At 42.8% G+C, this 18393-nt stretch overlaps 1 protein-coding gene across 2 annotated transcripts in view; it reads right to left on the bottom strand.

The window, feature by feature from the left end:
- The window catches only part of LOC139400952 (solute carrier family 15 member 2-like), a 41339-nt gene that overhangs the window by 10673 nt on the left and 12273 nt on the right, over positions 1–18393 (bottom strand). For both annotated transcript variants that reach the window (XM_071145487.1, XM_071145486.1), the window contains exons 4-19: positions 15840–15981; positions 12640–12732; positions 12429–12528; positions 10359–10449; positions 10156–10233; positions 5888–5970; positions 5612–5695; positions 5231–5320; positions 4715–4759; positions 4450–4485; positions 2400–2488; positions 1414–1495; positions 1044–1169; positions 531–695; positions 328–374; positions 17–124 (exon numbers count right to left, since the gene is read on the bottom strand). In XM_071145487.1, the coding sequence (XP_071001588.1) occupies positions 17–124; positions 328–374; positions 531–695; positions 1044–1169; positions 1414–1495; positions 2400–2488; positions 4450–4485; positions 4715–4759; positions 5231–5320; positions 5612–5695; positions 5888–5970; positions 10156–10233; positions 10359–10449; positions 12429–12528; positions 12640–12732; positions 15840–15981 (1459 nt within the window). The remainder of the gene's footprint in view (positions 1–16; positions 125–327; positions 375–530; positions 696–1043; positions 1170–1413; positions 1496–2399; positions 2489–4449; positions 4486–4714; positions 4760–5230; positions 5321–5611; positions 5696–5887; positions 5971–10155; positions 10234–10358; positions 10450–12428; positions 12529–12639; positions 12733–15839; positions 15982–18393) is intronic.

Below are 18393 nucleotides of genomic sequence, written 5' to 3' on the forward strand. Positions count from 1 at the left end.
TGCAAGTCATACTCACTCTTTTCGTTCCACACTGTTATGGGGAGATATGCCATAGTCAGCAGGTACGTAAAAATCCACAGCACCTACTGTTATGTTCACAGCCTCGCTCCGTGTGTTGATGAATCTGTTCGAGACAGTGACCATGTTAAATGCTTCATCTCCAATACATTTCTAATGCAGGTATGCAGAGATGGGATAACGCATATTCATTGATCTATAGCTGAGAGTCATGGGGAACATGTATTTTTCCATTGTACAAGATGATTCACAAGATGATGAACTCTTATTCTTTCCTCCAGTTAAATTCAGACATAGAAACATCATTACCTCAGGTACGCTTCCATTTTTTCACTTTTATGTATGTTGTCTGTTGCCTATATTATGAAACAATAAATAAAAAATTAACACAACAGATCATGAAAGTTGGAAATACAGAAATAATTTCTGTAGTAGGCTATTAAGAAGAGCTACCACATCGTTCATTAACTTTTGTAATCATTATGGTGCTTCAGATCAGACTTCAGACTCACTAGTTGACACACAATCTCAGAACCATTGCTGTGCAGGACGAGAGTGTAGGCTTTCTGCTCTGTGAAGGTCTGGACACACTGGTAAAGGATTTCATTTTGGGTGACCGCCATAGTGATGGTCTTGTTGTGTCCCCCTAGTTGAATATGCTGATATGCTGGTGGATCCTAATGGACAGACACAGTGGCAGAGTGAATTGACAAGGTTTATGTTCAGCTATATAGCCAAAACAAAAGACACGCTGACCCCAGAAGAACACACTCCTATCTGGTAGGACTGCTTTCTGTAAGAGCTGCTGTCAACGTTTATAAATACATGATGTGTTATACGCATAGCATTATCAACTTAAGTTAAGTTCATAGAAATAGAATTGCAGGAATGTACAAAGCCACACAGACCACAGCAATTTGGCCACACCCTCATGGGTACATTAATTATATGGTTAGGTTACAGTAAAACATCCTGTAATGTGCTTTACTGTTGTATTGTTTTACAAAACTGCCAATCTAGTTTACTTCATAGGATTTGATGGGTTGTGAGAAGAGGTTACTCCCAGGGATGTTCAGTTTGACGTCACTGACGGCCAGATTGTAGACCTGTAGCAGACATTGTCCCTGTGGTGCAGGCTCCACCACCGTTTTCTACCAGAGGCAAAGAGAAGATAGAGGGGACATTAGAATCAAGGTAGTCTCTTCCCACAGCTACAGCTGCTATAGGTAGGGTAAAACGCCATGATTCTGTCACTATGGATTTAAAGAGGTCGTTTCAGAAGTTATTGAGAATTATGATAATCTTGCAAAAACACGATTAGGGATTGTTCTGGCCTTTGGCAAGTTATACAAACAAAATCTAAAGTGAAATTGAGCCAGAGATGTTTAGTCTTACCGTGACATTGACCTCCACCAAGGTGGCAGAACCGAAGGCCAGCGCAGCAAAGATCATACCCACAGCCATCTTCTTCAGCGGCCTGAGAAGAGATGGAAGAATCTGACAATCAAACAATCTGACCCCACCCTACCCTTAGATACCTTACACTACACTACACTTATAGACTTTTAAAGATGCCCTCTAGGACCTTAAGCACAACAAATTCGTTACATATAGTACGAATTGGATAACTTTTTTTGCATGACATAACAAAGCATACGAAATGGATGTATATGATTTGATGACGTAGTTAGTACACAAAACATGGGGACCCCTTTTGGCTTGTGAGCACCACTTTCAAAACTACTGGCTGAATTTATACAAACGTTCGAGAGTGCATCTTTAACAGAGTGCTTGACGGTCAACTCACACTGGTCAACATTATCCCTAACACAGTTGTTACCACGTACTACTACACAGTGCTAACCAGTAGTATACAGTTGCTACTACACAGTAACAACCATTTCTGTTCCCAGAAATGACTCATTTGGTCAGTTGTTTTATATCTCTGTAGGAGAAGACGTTTGCACGACATTGTTTCCACGTATCTTTCACCCATCTCTATGACATGATAAGATCACGAGGTTTGGTAGAGCAGCTACAAATGTTTTCTTTATGGCCAACAGGCAGCTGTGTAAGCCACATGATGCCTGTTCTTGCACCATTCCTTACTCCCTTAGTTTCCTCATAAAAGATGACTGTGGAACGCTGTAGTGTCCACCGTCAGCTAAAGCTCCCGCTCGTTTAGAGACGGGCTGTATCTGAAAACGTAGCCTTGCTTCCTTCCTCCTTGCTTCCCCAATTATCCTTAAAACGCATTGGAGAAGATGATCCAAGGTCCCTCCTCCAATGAGCTTTGTTAGGAAAGGCAAGGAATTGAGGAAATAAGGACGGAAGAAGCAAGGATGAGACAGCTAGTGTTCAGACACACAAGGTCCACTCACGTGAGATTGATCCTACACAGGCCTATGAGTGGGTACACAACCATGTCAAAGATAGGCACAAACACGAGGATCAGCAGAGCGTTTAACATCTGAAAAAATAAGCAAGAACAAAACACAGGGCACACGCCTATAAATGACAATAAAAAATCCCCTAAAAATATCATAAAATCATAAAGGTTAATGCAGCATACTTATAAAAGACACCAGTAAATATTTGTGCTCAATGTTCTCAATAAAAAGATAGCATTATGGTGGTAATATCCATTATAAAAGGGTTTGGGTCCAGGAGAAAACAAGTGTGATCTTAGTCAAGGCCATGAGAGAGATAACCTATGGTTACAGTTCTAAACTCAGCAAAAAAAAGAAACGTTCTCTCACTGTCAACTGCGTATATTTTCAGCAAACTTAACATGTGTAAATATTTGTATGAACATAACTAGATTCCACAACTGAGATATAAACTGAACAAGTTCACAGACATGTGACTAACAGAAATTGAATAATGTGTCTCTGAACAAAGGTGGGGTCAAAATCAAAAGTAACAGTCAGAATCTGGTGTGGCCACCATCTGCTTTAAGTACTGCAGTGCATCTCCTCCTCATGTACTGCACCAGATTTGCCAGTTCTTGCTGTGAGATGTTACCCCACTCTTCCACCAAGGCACCTGCAAGTTCTTGGGCATTTCTGGCGGGGAATGGCCCTAACCCTCACCCTCCGATCCAACAGGTCCCAGACGTGCTCAATGGGATTGAGATCCGGGCTCTTCGCTGGCCATGGCAGAACACTGACATTCCAGTCTTGCAGGAAATCACGCACATAATGAGCAGTATGGCTGGTGGCATTGTCATGCTGGAGAGTCATGTCAGGATGAGCCTGCAGGAAGGGTACCACATGAGGGAGAAGAATGTCTTCTCTGTAACGCACAGCGTTGAGATTTCCTGCAATGACAACAAGCTCAGTCCGATGATGCTGTGACACACCGCCCCAGACCATGACAGACACCTCCACCTCCAAATCAATCCCGCTCCAGAGTACAGGTGTAACGCTCATTCCTTTGACGATAAACGTGAATCCGACCATCACCCCTGGTGAGACAAAACCGCGACTCGTCAGTGAAGAGCACTTTTTGCCAGTCCTGTCTGGTCCAGGGACGGTGGGTTTGTGCCCATAGGCGACGTTGTTTCCGGTGATGTCTGGTGAAGACCTGCCTTTACAACAGGCCTACAAGCCCCCGGTCCAGCCTCTCTCAGCCTATTGCGGAAAATCTGAGCACTGATGGAGGGATTGTGCGTTCCTGGTGTAACTCGGGCAGTTGTTGTTGCCATCCTGTACCTGTCCCGAAGGTGTGATGCTCGGATGTACCGATCCTGTGCAGGTGTTGTTACACGTGGTCTGCCACTGCGAGGATGATCAGCTGTCCGTCCTGTCTCCCTGTAGCGCTGTCTTAGGTGTCTCACAGTAAGGACATTGCAATTTATTGCCCTGGCCACATCGGTAGTCCTCATGCCTCCTTGCAGCATGCCTAAGGCACGTTCATGCAGATGAGCAGGGATCCTAGGCATTTTTCTTTTGGTGTTAGAGGCAGTAGAAAGGCCTCTTTAGTGTCTTAGGTTTTCACAACTGTAACCTTAATTGCCTACCGTCTGTAAGCTGTTAGTGTCTTAATGACCGTTCCACAGGTGCATGTTCATTAATTGTTTATGGTTCATTGCAAGCATGGGAAACAGTGTTTAAACTCTTTACAATGAAGATCTGTGAAGTTATTTGGATTTTTACGAATTATCTTTGAAAGACAGGGTCCTGAAAAAGGGATGTTTCTTTTTTTGCTGAGTTTAGTATAAAGATTATAAGCAGTAGTAATGTATTATGTACTGTTAGGAAGTGAGTAACCTAACGGAGCAGGCGTAAAGAAACTATTGAGCGGAGACCCCATATCCATTTTTCAGGGGAAGCGGAAGTTAGGTTGAAATACTGTATCCCTGAAAACTGGAAACATTGGCTTTCTGTCGACCGCGCAGAGAGTGGGAAGAGAGTAAGGAACTGCAGGTACCTGCATTTGATCAGGCTTCAGGACAAATGTTGATCCCTGTAACATGGAGACAGATTTTACAACAAGATCTCAATTTCAGATTAGAGTCAACGATAATAAAACAATTCAGAATACTATGAAATCATAAATATTGTACAATCATCTTTTACCACAGTTGTAAAGCACATTGCTACACAAGGAAATAAACTTACGAAGACCATTCACTGCGAGACTCATACCACTGTTGTTATGTACTGTACATTGAAAGAAAGAAAAAGGAACTTACGAAGGCCATGTTCATCCGCGTGGCCTGGAGAGTCCAACGGGATCCCTACAGCATCACAAAACAAAGACGGCTGAATGTTATCATGTTATCACTGGCCCATTCATTGTATTCTATGGCACTGGATAGCTGGTTCGCCATCATCATTCACTTCAATGGCATAATCAGACCTCATTAATCCAATGTCCTTGGCTTCTAACATGCCTAATGGAAAGCCAAACGAAATGTTAGATGTGTGTTTGGAATTTGCAGTTATCCCTAATCAGATGGTAGTGTGGTGCTGTTTGTTGTTGGCCAGAGGAGAGGAGAGGAGCCTTAGGCAAGCAGAACTTGGGGTCCCAGAGGGCAAAGCTGGTTGAAATTACTGTCTTAACTCAGTCCATACTCACTGTATTGGACTGTATCCTGGGTTTCAGAATCATGAAAGGAATTGCTTAGGCCGGGGCTTTTTAACAGCGAGGGTGGTGATTACTGTTCTCGTGAGGCTGGTTAGGGTAAGGGTAAGCGTTGGGTCCTTACCTGCTGGTCAAACAGAGCCCAAAACATGGGCAGAGGGATGTAGAGCACTAGAACCCTTAGGACCATCTTAATCTCATGGATCAGACGTCTCTGTAGAGAAACACATAGGAAACCATACATTATGGGTCACTATCAGGAGAGACTTCTTTATACATACACATATACCTTCTCCTGTAGACGTTTACCTGTATGCCAGATCACCAAAGACAAAATGCAATTTTATGAACATGTTAGGGACAATAGCGTTTTCTTATCTTTATATTATCTTATCATATCTTAATCTGAAACACAGTTAATGGGGGCAATTAAAAGCTCTATGAAGTCATTCTAGTCGTCACTGGAGTTAATCAGAAAAAGTTATTTAATTCTTGATAATCATACCGGATACTTGTCCTCTGCCCAGTCCAGCCAGTGTTTCTTCTTAGGGTCATATTTAGAGCTCTTCCAACGATTCTTGATGGCCAACTGCAGGGTGGAGGGAACAGGAGCAGTCATGGTACAATATTCAGCCCAGGGACAGAGGTTTATCTTTCTGTAATCTCAGAACCCAGAACCAAATATTGAGTGTGCTGGCCAGAAATGTTAACAGTCTGCCACGAGAGACATCTTTCTATGGAAGTATATGACTGCTGAGAGAATGAGAGATGGATGACTTACCCCCATGCACTTACACACATCCAACAAGATGTTCCCTTCCGGTGGACTCTTCTTATACATCCCACTTCCAGAGATGAACACAACTACAAAGACATAAACATATAAAGAGTGGAGTTTGAGTAGATGTTGAGTAGAAGTTGTGCTAAACTCAGCAAAAAAAGAAAAGTCCCTTTTTCAGGACCCTGTCTTCCAAAGATAATTCGTAAAAATCCAAAATAACTTCACAGATCTTCATTGTAAATGGTTTAAACACTGTTTCCCATGCTTGTTCAATGAACCATAAACACCTGCACAGGATTGGTACATCCGAACATCACACCTGCGGGACAGGTACAGGATGGCAACAACAACTGCCCGAGTTACACCAGGAACGCACAATCCCTCCATCAGTGCTCAGACTGTCTGCAATAGGCTGAGAGAGGCTGGACTAAGGGTTTGTAGGCCTGTTGTAAGGCAGGTCCTCACCAGACATCACCGGGAACAACGTCACCTATGGGCACAAACCCACCGTCGCTGGACCAGACAGGACTGGGAAAAAGTGCTCTTCACTGACGAGTCGCGGTTTTGTCTCACAGGGGTGAGGTCGGGTTTCACGTTTATCATCGAAGGAATGAGCGTTACACCTGGGCCTGTACTCTGGAGCAGGATTGATTTGGAGGTGGAGGGTCCGTCATGGTCTGGGGCGGTGTGTCACAGCATCATGGGACTGAGCTTGTTGTCATTGCAGGCAATCTCAACGTTGTGTGTTACAGGGAAGACATCCTCCTCCCTCATGTGGTACCCTTCCCGCAGGCTCATCCTGACATGACCCTCCAGCATTACAATGCCACCAGCCATACTGCTCGTTATGTGCGTGATTTCCTGCAAGGCAGGAATGTCAGTGTTCTGCCATGGCCAGCGAAGAGCCTAGATCTCAATCCCATTGAGCAAGTCTGGAACCTGTTGGATCGGAGGGTGAGGGCTAGGGCCATCCCCCCAGAAATGCCCGAGAACTTGCAGGTGCCTTGGTGGAAGAGTGGGGTAACATCTCACAGCAAGAACTGGCAAATCTGGTGCAGTCCATGAGGAGGAGAATTTTGGGGCAGCATTGGGAATTTTGGATGAAAAGCGTGCCCAAATTAAACTGCCTGCTGCTCAGCCATAAAAGCTAGAATATGCATAAGTAGTATATTTGGATAGAAAACACTCTGAAGTTTCTAAAAATGTTTGGACGATGTCTGTGAGTATAACAGAACTCATATGGCAGGCAAAAAACTGAGAAATAAATCCAACGAGGAAGTGGAAATCTGAGGTTTGTAGTTTTTCAACTCTTGGCCTATCGAATACACGGTGTCTATGGGATCATAGTGCAGTTCCCAAGGCTTCCACTAGATGTCAACAGTCTTTAGAACCTTGTTTGATGCTTCTACTGTGAAGTGGGGGCGAATGAGAGGGGAATGAGTCAGAGGTCTGCCAGAGAGCCACGAGCTGGCCACGCTTGTTCACGTGAGAGTTAGCTTGCGTTCCATTGCATTTCTGAAGACAAAGGAATTCTCCAGTTGTAACATTATTGAAGATTTATGTTAAAAACATCCTAAAGATTGATTCTATACTACGTTTGACATGTTTCTGTGGACTGTAACATAACTTTTTGACTGATCGCGCGTCATGAATTTGGAATACTGGGCTAAATGCGCGAACAACAAGGAGGTATTTGGACATAAATTATGGACATTATCGATCAAACAAACATTTATTGTGGAACTGGGATTCCTGGGAGTGCATTCTGATGAAGATCATCAAAGGTAAGTGAATATTTATAATGATATTTCTGACTTCTGTTGACTACAACATGGCGGATATCTGTTTGGCTTGATTTGTTGTCTGAGCGCTGTACTCAGATTATTGCATGGTTTGCTTTTTCCGTAAAGTTTTTTTGAAATCTGACACAGCGGTTGCATTAAGGAGAAGAGGATCTAAAATTCCATGCATAACAGTTGTATCTTTTAGCAATGTTTATTATGAGTATTTCTGTAAATTGATGTGGCTCTCTGCAAAATCACCGGATGTTTTGGAACTACTGAACATGACACTCCAATGTAAACTCAGATTTTTGGATATAAATATGAACTTTACCGAACAACAATGTATTGTGTAACATGAAGTCCTATGACTGTCATCTGATGAAGATCATCAAAGGTTAGTGATGAATTTTATCTCTATTTCTGCTTTTTGTGACTCCTCTTTTTGGCTGGAAAAATGGCTGTGTTTTTCTGTGACTTGGCTCTGACCTAACATAATTGTTTGGTGTGCTTTCGTCGTAAAGCCTTTTTAAAACCGGACACTGTGGTTGGATTTACAACAACTGTATCTTTAAAATGGTGTAAAATACATGTATGTTTGAGGAATTTTAATTATGGTATTTCTGTTGTTTTGAATTTGGCGCCCTGCAGTTTCACTGGCTGTTGACGAGGTAGGACGCTACGAGGTAGGACGCTGCGTTAATGCTAGTGCAGATGGTGACCACACCAGATACTGACTGTTACTTTTGATTTTGACCCCACCTTTGTTCAGGGACACATTATTCCATTTCTGTTAGTCACATGTCTGTGGAAATTGTTCAGTTTATATCTCAGTTGTTGAATCTTGTTATGTTCATACAAATATTTACACATGTTAAGTTTGCTGAAAATAAACGCAGTTACAGTGAGAAGACAATTCTTTTTTTGCTGAGTTTATTATACATTGGTTATTAAGAAACTGATTGTAGGGCCTCCCGGGTGGCACAGTGGTTAAGGGCGCTATACTGCAGCGCCAGCTGTGCCATCAGAGACTTTGGGTCCAGGCTCTGTCGTAACCAGCCGCGACCGGGAGGTCCGTGGGGCGATGCACAATTGGCCTAGCGTCGTCCAGGTTAGGGAGGGCTTGGCCGGTAGGGATGTCCTTGTCTCATCGCGCACCAGCGACTCCAGTGGCGGGCCGTTAACCAAGGTTGCCAGGTGCACAGTGTTTCCTCCGACACATTGGTGGGGCTGGCTTCCGGGTTGGATGCGCGCTGTGTTAAGAAGCAGTGCGGCTTGGTTGGATTGTGTATCGGAGGACGCATGACTTTCAACCTTCGTCTCTCCCGAGCCCGTAGTGAAAACAATTGGATACCACAAAATTGGGGGGAAAAATTCTACAAAATAAAAATACAAAATATATATATTTTTTTAAATGATTGTAAAAGTACTATTTCAATACAGTTTTATGAGTGTTGGTCTCCTCCAAAGCGCACTCCCTAACTGCAAACAAACTATCATCACTGTTGTCTTTCTGTCAGACTGAGGGGAGACGGACGTGTGGGAGTTCCCAATGAGTTCCCGAAGTGAAGTCCTTTTGGCATGTAAAAATTGGAATTCTAGGAGTTCCTAGATAAGCTTTTTCCACCCATGGTCATCCCCGAATGGTTAGAAGTAATCAAGACCCTTACTCTCTGTTATAGTAAATTTCTTGACTACACACTGAAGAGTGTTGATGATGTGTGCTATCTGGGTAGATGACATTTGTTTAGGAACTAAAACAAATTAGCCAAAAGACCTACAGACTGTATTTACATATGTCAACAACATGTGTGTCCTGTTTGTATTGTCACTGTAACCCACCTGCCGCTACATCAAGAATATGTTTTAACGGACAAGATCAGCAATTAGCCAATACCAGCCATCTGTGTGTGTGTGTGTGTGTGTGTGTGTGTGTGTGTGTGTGTGTGTGTGTGTGTGTGCACGTGTGTGTGCGCGTGTGCGTGTGCGTGTGTGTGAGTGTGAGTGTGAGTGTGAGTGTGCGTGTGCCTATGCATGTTTATGTGTGTCTAACACAGTTCCGTGTTGTTTTGACTGGCGAGGCTCCATGTTTACCAGGCCCTACACACACATCGGTGTTCCTGCCATTAGGGTCTTTCTGCTGACTGCCTCAGAATCCCATTCTTCTTTAGGGTTCACTGCCTCTGCCAGGCTAAAGCATGCTCTATCAAAACAAACTCTGTTTTCCGACTCGGGGGCCACAGCCCCCCACTGTGACCCATAATGGTAGCTTGGCTATGTGAAAAATATCTCATGTATACACGTCTGCTGCACAGCCAGGCCTGTGCTGAATGCATTCAATACATACTTTACCCAGCAGGCAAGGTTGTAATCTGGTAAAGTAATAACATCCTTTCTACCAGGTTTACTAACTGGGTATATTCTAGTCTCAAGTAGAAATCCAGACTGGCTTCATAAGAAGAGGTGTGAAGAAGAGAATACACTCACCTAGAGCAATGACCATCAAAATCGCTGGTACTCCGAAGGCAAGAGCATAGCAGTCACCACCAAAACACTGCACATCTCCTGCAAGTATAAGAACACACATACAGTACAGTTATGCTGTGCTATCTATGCAGCAGCCATGTGCAATTTCAGAGGCCAAAGCCCTCAATATTAAGGTTAGGATTAAGGTTAATGTTTACACGAACCTCGCAATATTGGTGTGATGAGTGTCGATAAGACACTCCCACCATTGATGGACATGTAGAAAATGGAGAAGAATTTCCTCCTTTCATTTGTCTGAGGTGAGAGGGGAGAAAACCAATGATGGTGAACACTGTTTAATATCAGAAAATCAATTTAGATTAGTTCTTTTACAGCTCAATAAAGTTGTTTTCTTCCATTCATGGCTGAATTTCTATCATATTTCTACTTCAATAGCCCTTCAACAAAACACATTTTAATAATCACAGATGTTAGATTGAACCATCCCTCACATATTGCAGTGACGGTATGAAAGCAGGGGTTGGAACTGAAAATAGTTTCTAATTATTTTGTTCTGAACAGAAGTATTATTATTTTTTCTTCGTTCCACTGTTCTGAACCGGTTCGGGCCCCAAAAAAGTACAGATATACACTACTGTTCAAAAGTTTGGGGACACTTAGAAATGTCCTTGTTTTTGAAAGAAAATCACATTTTGTCCATTAAAATAACATCAAATTGATCAGAAATGCAGTGTAGACATTGTTAATGTTGCAAATTACTATTGTAGCTGGAAATGGCTGATTTTTAATGGAATATCTACAAAGGCGTACAGAGGCCCATTATCAGCAACCATCACTCCTGTGTTCCAATGGCACGTTGTGTTAGCTAATCCAAGTTGATCATTTTAAAAGGCTAATTGATCATTAGAAAAGCTTTTGCAATTATGTTAGTATAGCTGAAAACTTTTGTGCTTATTAAAGAAGCAATAAAACTGGCCTTCTTTAGACTAGTTGAGTATCTGGAGCATCAGCATTTGTGGGTTTGATTACAGGCTCAAAATGGCCAGAAACAAAGACCTTTCTTCTGAAACTTGTCAGTCTATTCTTGTTCTGAGAAATGAAGGCTATTCCATGCCAGAAATTGCCAAGAAACTGAAGATCTCGTACAACGCTGTGTACTACTCCCTTCACAGAACAGCGCAAATTGGCTCTAACCAGAATAGAAAGAAGAGTGGGAGGCTCCGGTGCACAACTGAGCAAGAGGACAAGTACATTAGAGTGTCTAGTTTGAGAAAGAGATGCCTCACAAGTCCTCAACTGACAGCTTCATTAAATAGTACCCGCAAAACACCAGTCTCAATGTCAACAGTGAAGAGGCGACTCCAGGATGCTGGCCTTCTAGGCATGTTTTTTTACATTTAGCTTGACATTAAATTGCTTCACCAATCAGTGCGGATAGAACAGCTTGCTTTGGAGCGGGTAAGCGATTTAATCTGTATAAGAAAGTCATTAAGAGCTAATTGTATTTTGCCGTAACAGCATAGTTTCAATCATAGTGAAAGAAAAACAGTCAGTCACAGTGAAGTGCGTGAGATGCTACTGAAATTTTGCCAGCGGCTTCTATGGAGGAATGTCTTTGATCTTCAGCATTGGTTTAACGTTGAACCAGAGCAAACATTTGTTCTGGTCCACAAGCTAACAAGCTAACAAGCTTCAGAGGGGAGGGGCAGCCTACACATAAATGCATACCCACTGGCAAAGATTTCCAGCTAGCAGCAATACAATTAAAATCCCATTTTACCTTTTGTAGTTAATAAATCCACTGTGAAATGTGATAACTATAGTATCCTTAACTAGCATTGAAAAAGCTAATCCATTATTTTAGACAACTCTTTCTCATTTATGGATCATGCTTGTAATGTTGTCAGTAGGCTACAAAGTAACCTATGCTTCAGAGGGGAGGGGCACCCTACAGATAACGCATACCCACTGGCAAAGATTTCCAGCTGGCAGGAAGACACTGGAATAAGTTTCTGAGTGACAAAGAGAGCTTTGCATAGGCTCTTTGTTGTAATTTTTGTGGGACTGGAAAAAAATGCCCGGAATGTAAAATGACGTTATTTACCATTTCCCATGCCTTTAAAATAAAGTTTCTGTTTCGGAACAGTATAGGTCACTTTCGTTTCCGGTTTGGGTTCTGTTCCTCAAATAATTGAGTTATTTTCCGTTTTTTTGGTTCTGTTCCCTGAAAAGTTCCAACCCTTGTATAAATGTTGGATATAATAGTCTCTTACATGCTCTTCATCAAACTGGTCGCCTCCGAACGCTGCTACACAGGGTTTGATACCTCCTGTACCAAAGGCTATGAGGATCAGACCCACCATAGACAGTACTCTAGAACACACACACATACACACACAGAGCACAGCGTTAGATGTCAGATTGGTCAACGCATTTACAGGGCAACATTTCTAGCTCTTAACCAATCAGTGATCAACTACTCACATGTGTATGGTTGAGTCCCCCACACTCGGTATGGCCCCAACAGACTTGACGATGTGACCGAGCACATAGACAACAGAGAGGTAGATAATGGTCCTGTGGATGACATGACACACAGTAGTTACTTTCACAATTAGCTTAGAATAGAAAATAATAGAATAGAATAGAATAGAATACTTGAAACCACAATAGATCAAACAGAGTATATTTCCCTTTAAGGGATGAAAAGACTCTGAAATTTCCATCCCTAACTTTAACATTTTCCGACAACATAGAACTGTAAAAGGGGGTTGAGTTGTAATCTACTGCAGAGATAGCCCAAAGAGTTGTATCTTACTATCCCGGTCTGTGCACAAACAACTGGAGCTTCTACTTTTAAAAATCCACCTTTCCAGAAACAAGTCTCTCACTGTTGCCGCTTGCTATAGACCACCTTCTGCCCCCAGCTGTGCCCTGGACAGCATATGTCAATTGATTGCCCCCCATCTATCTTCAGAGCTCGTGCTGTTAGGTGACCTAATCTGGGACATGTTAACACCCCAGACATCCTACAATCTAAGCGTGATGCCCTCAATCTCACACAAATTATTAATGAACCTACCAGGTACAACCCCAAATCTGTAAACACGGGCACCCTCATTGATATCATCCTAACCAACCTGCCCTCCAAATACACCTCTGCTGTCTTCAACCAGGATCTCAGCGATCAGTGCCTCATTGCCTGCATCCGTAATGGGACTGCAGTCAAACGACCACCCCTCATCACTGTCAAACGCTCCCTAAAACACTTCATCGAGCAGACCTTTTTAATCGAAAAATGTAGAACCAGGAACAGATATAGCCCTTGGTTCACTCCAGACCTGACTGCCCTTGACCAGCACAAAAACATCCTGTGGCGTACTGCATTAGCATCGAATAGCCCCCGCGATATGCAACTTTTCAGGGAAGTTAGGAACCAATATATACAGGCAGTTAGGAAAGCAAAGGCTAGCTTTTTCAAACAGAAATTTACATCCTGCACAAACTTCAAAAAGTTCTGGGACACTGTAAAGTCCATGGAGAATAAGAGCACCTCCTCCCAGCTGCCCACTGCACTGAGGCTAGGAAACACTGTCACCACCGATAAATCATTTTTATACGGCTGGCCATGCTTTCCACCTGGCTACCCCTACCCTGGTCAATAGTCCTGCACCCCCCACAGCAACTTGCCCAAGCCTCCCCCATTTCTCCTTCACCCAAATCCAGATAGTTGATGATCTGAAAGAGCTGCAAAATCTGGACCCCTACAAATCAGCCGGGCTAGACAATCTGGACCCTCTCTTTCTAAAATGATCTGCCGAAATTGTTGCAACCCCTATTACTAGCCTGTTCAAACTCTCTTTCGTATCGTCTGAGATACCAAAAGATTGGAAAGCTACCGCGGTCATCCCCTTCTACAAAAGGGAGAGACACTCTAGACCCAAACTGCTACAGACCTATATCTATCCTACCCTGCCTCTCTAAGGTCTTTGAAAGCCATGTTAACAAACAGATCACCGACCACTTCGAATCGCACCGTAACTTCTCCGCTATGCAATCTGGTTTCCGAGATGGTCATGGGTGCACCTCAGCCACGCTCAAGGTCCTAAATGATATCATAACCGCCATCGATAAAGGACAATACTGTACAGCTGTATTCATCGACTGGCCAAGGCTTTCGACTCTGTCAATCACCACATACTTATCGGCAGACTCAACAGCCTTGGTCTCTCAAATGACTGCCTCGCCTGGTTCACCAACTACTTCTCAAACAGAGTTCAGTGTGTCAAATCGGAGGGCCTGTTGTCCGGACCTCTGGCAGTCTCTATGGGGGTGCCACAGGGTTCAATTCTCGGGCAGACTATTTTCTCTGTATACATCAATGATGTCGCTCTTGCTGCTGGTGATTATCTGATCCACCTATACGCAGATGGCACCATTCTGTATACTTCTGGCCCTTCTTTGGACACTGTGTTAACTAACCTCCAGACGAGCTTCAAGGCCATTCAACTCTCTTTCCGTGGCCTCCAACTGCTCTTAAATGCAAGTAAAACTAAATGCATGCTCTTCAACCGATTACTGCCCGCACCTGCCCGCCCGCCCGTCCAGCATCACTATTCTGGACGGTTCTGACTTAGAATATGTGGACAACTACAAATACCTAGGTGTCTGGTTAGACTGTAAACTCTCCTTCCAGACTCACATTAAGCATCTCCAATCCAAAATTAAATCTATAATCAGCTTCCTATTTCAAACAAAGCATGCTTCACTCATGATGCCAAACATGCCCTCGTAAAACAGACTATCCTGCCGATCCTTGACTTCGGCGATGTCATTTACAAAATAGCCTCCAACACTCTACTCAGCAAAATGGATGGAGTCTATCACAGTGCCATCCGTTTTGTCACCAAAGCCCCATATACTACCCACCATTGCGACCTGTATGCTCTCGTTGGCTGGACCTCGTTTCATATTCGTCACCAAACCCACTGGCTCCAGGTCATCTATAAGTCTTTGTTAGGTAAAGCCCCGCCTTATCTCAGCTCACTGGTCACCATAGCAGCACCCACCCATAGCACGCGCTCCAGCATGTATATTTCACTGGTCACCCCCAAAGCCAATTCCTACTTTGGCCTCCTTTCCTTCCAGTTCTCTGCTGCCAATGACTGGAACAAAATGCAAAAATCACTGAAGCTGGAGACTCATATCTCCCCACTAACTTTAAGCACCAGCTGTCAGAGCAGGTCACAGATCACTGCACCTGTACATAGCCCATCTGTAAATAGCCCATCCAATTACCTCATCCCAATATTGTTATTTATTTTTTCCTCCTTTGCACCCCAGTATTTCTACTTGCACATTCATCTTCTGCACATCTATCGCTCCAGTGTTTAATTGCTAAATTGTAATCATTTCGCCACTATGGCCTATTTATTGCCTTACCTCAATTATCTTACATAATTTGCACACACTGTATATAGACTTTTTCTATTGTATTATTGACTGTATGTTTGTTTATTTCATGTGTAACTCTGTGTTGTTGTTGGTGTCGCGCTGCTTTGCTTTATCTTGGCCAGGTCGCAGTTGTAAATGAGAACTTGTTCTCAACTAGCCTACCTGGTTAAATAAAGGTGAAATAAAAAATCTATATATATTTTTGAAAGTGGCTTCTACATCTAACTCACTTGAACTTGCCCAGCCAAGAGTCAGCGATGAGGGCCCCCAGCACAGGGGTGAAGTAGCAGAGGCTGGAGAAGGCATGGTACACTGCTGTGGAAAGGTTCGGGTCCCAATGCAGGTAGTTGATGAAGTACAGTGTCAGCACCGCTACAAAGAAACACAGTGAGCACCAGGTTAGGGATCTGGGTTTTGCAATATAATAATGTGGCTAAACAGTCTTCTGTTCTTATTTTCAATTAACGTACAATACAATTCACCAAATACAATTTTGAGACCCACCATCTCACTGACTACTACAATGTATTTTTTTTATATGTGAGACTACGTAAACTATTTGCTACTGAAAATAAGGATGAGATTGTGTAAACTCTTTACTACTGAAAATAAGGAAACACACTTAAAACCTTTTAAACTTTAAGTCCCCTATTTAGGAGACTTTTGTTATAATGTAATTGTTTTATCAAGTCATATCAAGGTTATTGGCTTATTAATCAACTTCTGTTACAGTGGGTTTTCATCAACAACGAATTTGACTGCTTCAATTAATTTAGCCTCAAATTACTCTGGGGTATCCGGTCATATATCCACAGCCATTGGAGACTTGGGAGTACCACCTTATTACCATTCACTGATTGGACTGTCTGTCAATTTGTGTTGGAACGGTACATCACCGGTACATCACAGGCAGATAAGCTGCATATAGCTGCAAACTGAGAGTCTACTGGAACGTTAGAAAGTAGTTCCATCGTTCTATGACAAACACACATCAATTTATATAGAATTACATTTTAAAAATTGAACAGTTTGAAGATGTGAAACAAAACCACTTTGTTCATCAAAGAGGGACAAACTTAAAAATAGATGAAATATGAGATTGTGATGAATCAGTAGAGTTGCTGGGGGAGAGAGACTACAACGAATGAGAGCAGTCCACTAGGACTGAGCAGTCCACCAGTCGTTAGATTTTCCCTGACCACTAGTTACACTTGAAGTCAGAAGTTTACATACACTTAGGTTGGAGTCATTAAAACTCGTTTTTCAACCAGTCCACAAATTTCTTGTTAACAAACTATAGTTTTGGCAAGTCGATTAGGACATCTACTTTGTGCATGACACCAGTAATTTTTCCAACAATTGTTTACAGAATGATTATTTCACTTATAATTTACTGTATCACAATTCCAGTGGGTCAGAAGTTTACATACACTAAGTTGACTGTGCTTATAAAACAGCTTGGAAAAATCCAGAAAATTATGTCATGGCTGTAGAAGCTTCTGATAGGCTAATTGACGTCATTTGAATCAATTGGAGGTCTACCTGTGGACGTATTTCAAGGCCTACCTTCAAACTCAGTACCTCTTTTCTTGACATCATGGGGAAACCAAAAGAAATCAGCCAAGACCTAGAGACCTCCACAATCAGCCAAGAAATGGGAGACCTCCACAAGTCTGGTTCATCCTTGGGAGCAATTTCAAAATGCCTGAAGGTACCACGTTCATCTGTACAAACAATAGTACGCAACTATAAACACCATGGGACCATGCAGCCATCATACCGCTCAGGAAGGAGACGTGTTCTGTCTCCTAGAGATAAACTTACTTTGGTGTGAAAAGTGCAAATCAATCCCAGAACAACAGCAAAGGACGTTGTGAAGATGCTGGAGGAAACAGGTACAAAAGTATCTATATCCACAGTAAAAAATAGTCCTATATCGACATAACCTGAAACGCCGCACAGCAAGGAAGAAGCTTGCAAGCCAAAGAACACCATTCCAACAATGAAGCACAGGGGTGGCAGGATTATGTTGTGGGGGTGCATTGGTGCAGGAGGGACTGGTGCACTTCACAAAATTGATGGCATCATGGGGTAGGAAAATTACGTGGATATATTGAAGCAACATCTCAAGACATCAGTCAGGAAGTTAAACCTTGGTCGCAAATTCAATTCTTCAATTCAATTCTTGGACCGACTCTCTTCTCTGTATACATCAATGAGGTCGCTCTTGCTGCTGGTGAGTCTCTGATCCACCTCTACGCAGACGACACCATTCTGTATACTTCCGGCCCTTCTTTGGACACTGTGTTAACAACCCTCCAGGCAAGCTTCAATGCCATACAACTCTCCTTCCGTGGCCTCCAATTGCTCTTAAATACAAGTAAAACTAAATGCATGCTCTTCAACCGATCGCTACCTGCACCTACCCGCCTGTCCAACATCACTACTCTGGACGGCTCTGACTTAGAATACGTGGACAACTACAAATACTTAGGTGTCTGGTTAGACTGTAAACTCTCCTTCCAGACCCATATCAAACATCTCCAATCCAAAGTTAAATCTAGAATTGGCTTCCTATTTCGCAACAAAGCATCCTTCACTCATGCTGCCAAACATACCCTTGTAAAACTGACCATCCTACCAATCCTCGACTTTGGCGATGTCATTTACAAAATAGCCTCCAATACCCTACTCAACAAATTGGATGCAGTCTATCACAGTGCAATCCGTTTTGTCACCAAAGCCCCATATACTACCCACCATTGCGACCTGTACGCTCTCGTT

Source organism: Oncorhynchus clarkii, chromosome 3, assembly GCF_045791955.1.
Source record: "Oncorhynchus clarkii lewisi isolate Uvic-CL-2024 chromosome 3, UVic_Ocla_1.0, whole genome shotgun sequence".
Taxonomy (NCBI): Eukaryota; Metazoa; Chordata; class Actinopteri; order Salmoniformes; family Salmonidae; genus Oncorhynchus; species Oncorhynchus clarkii.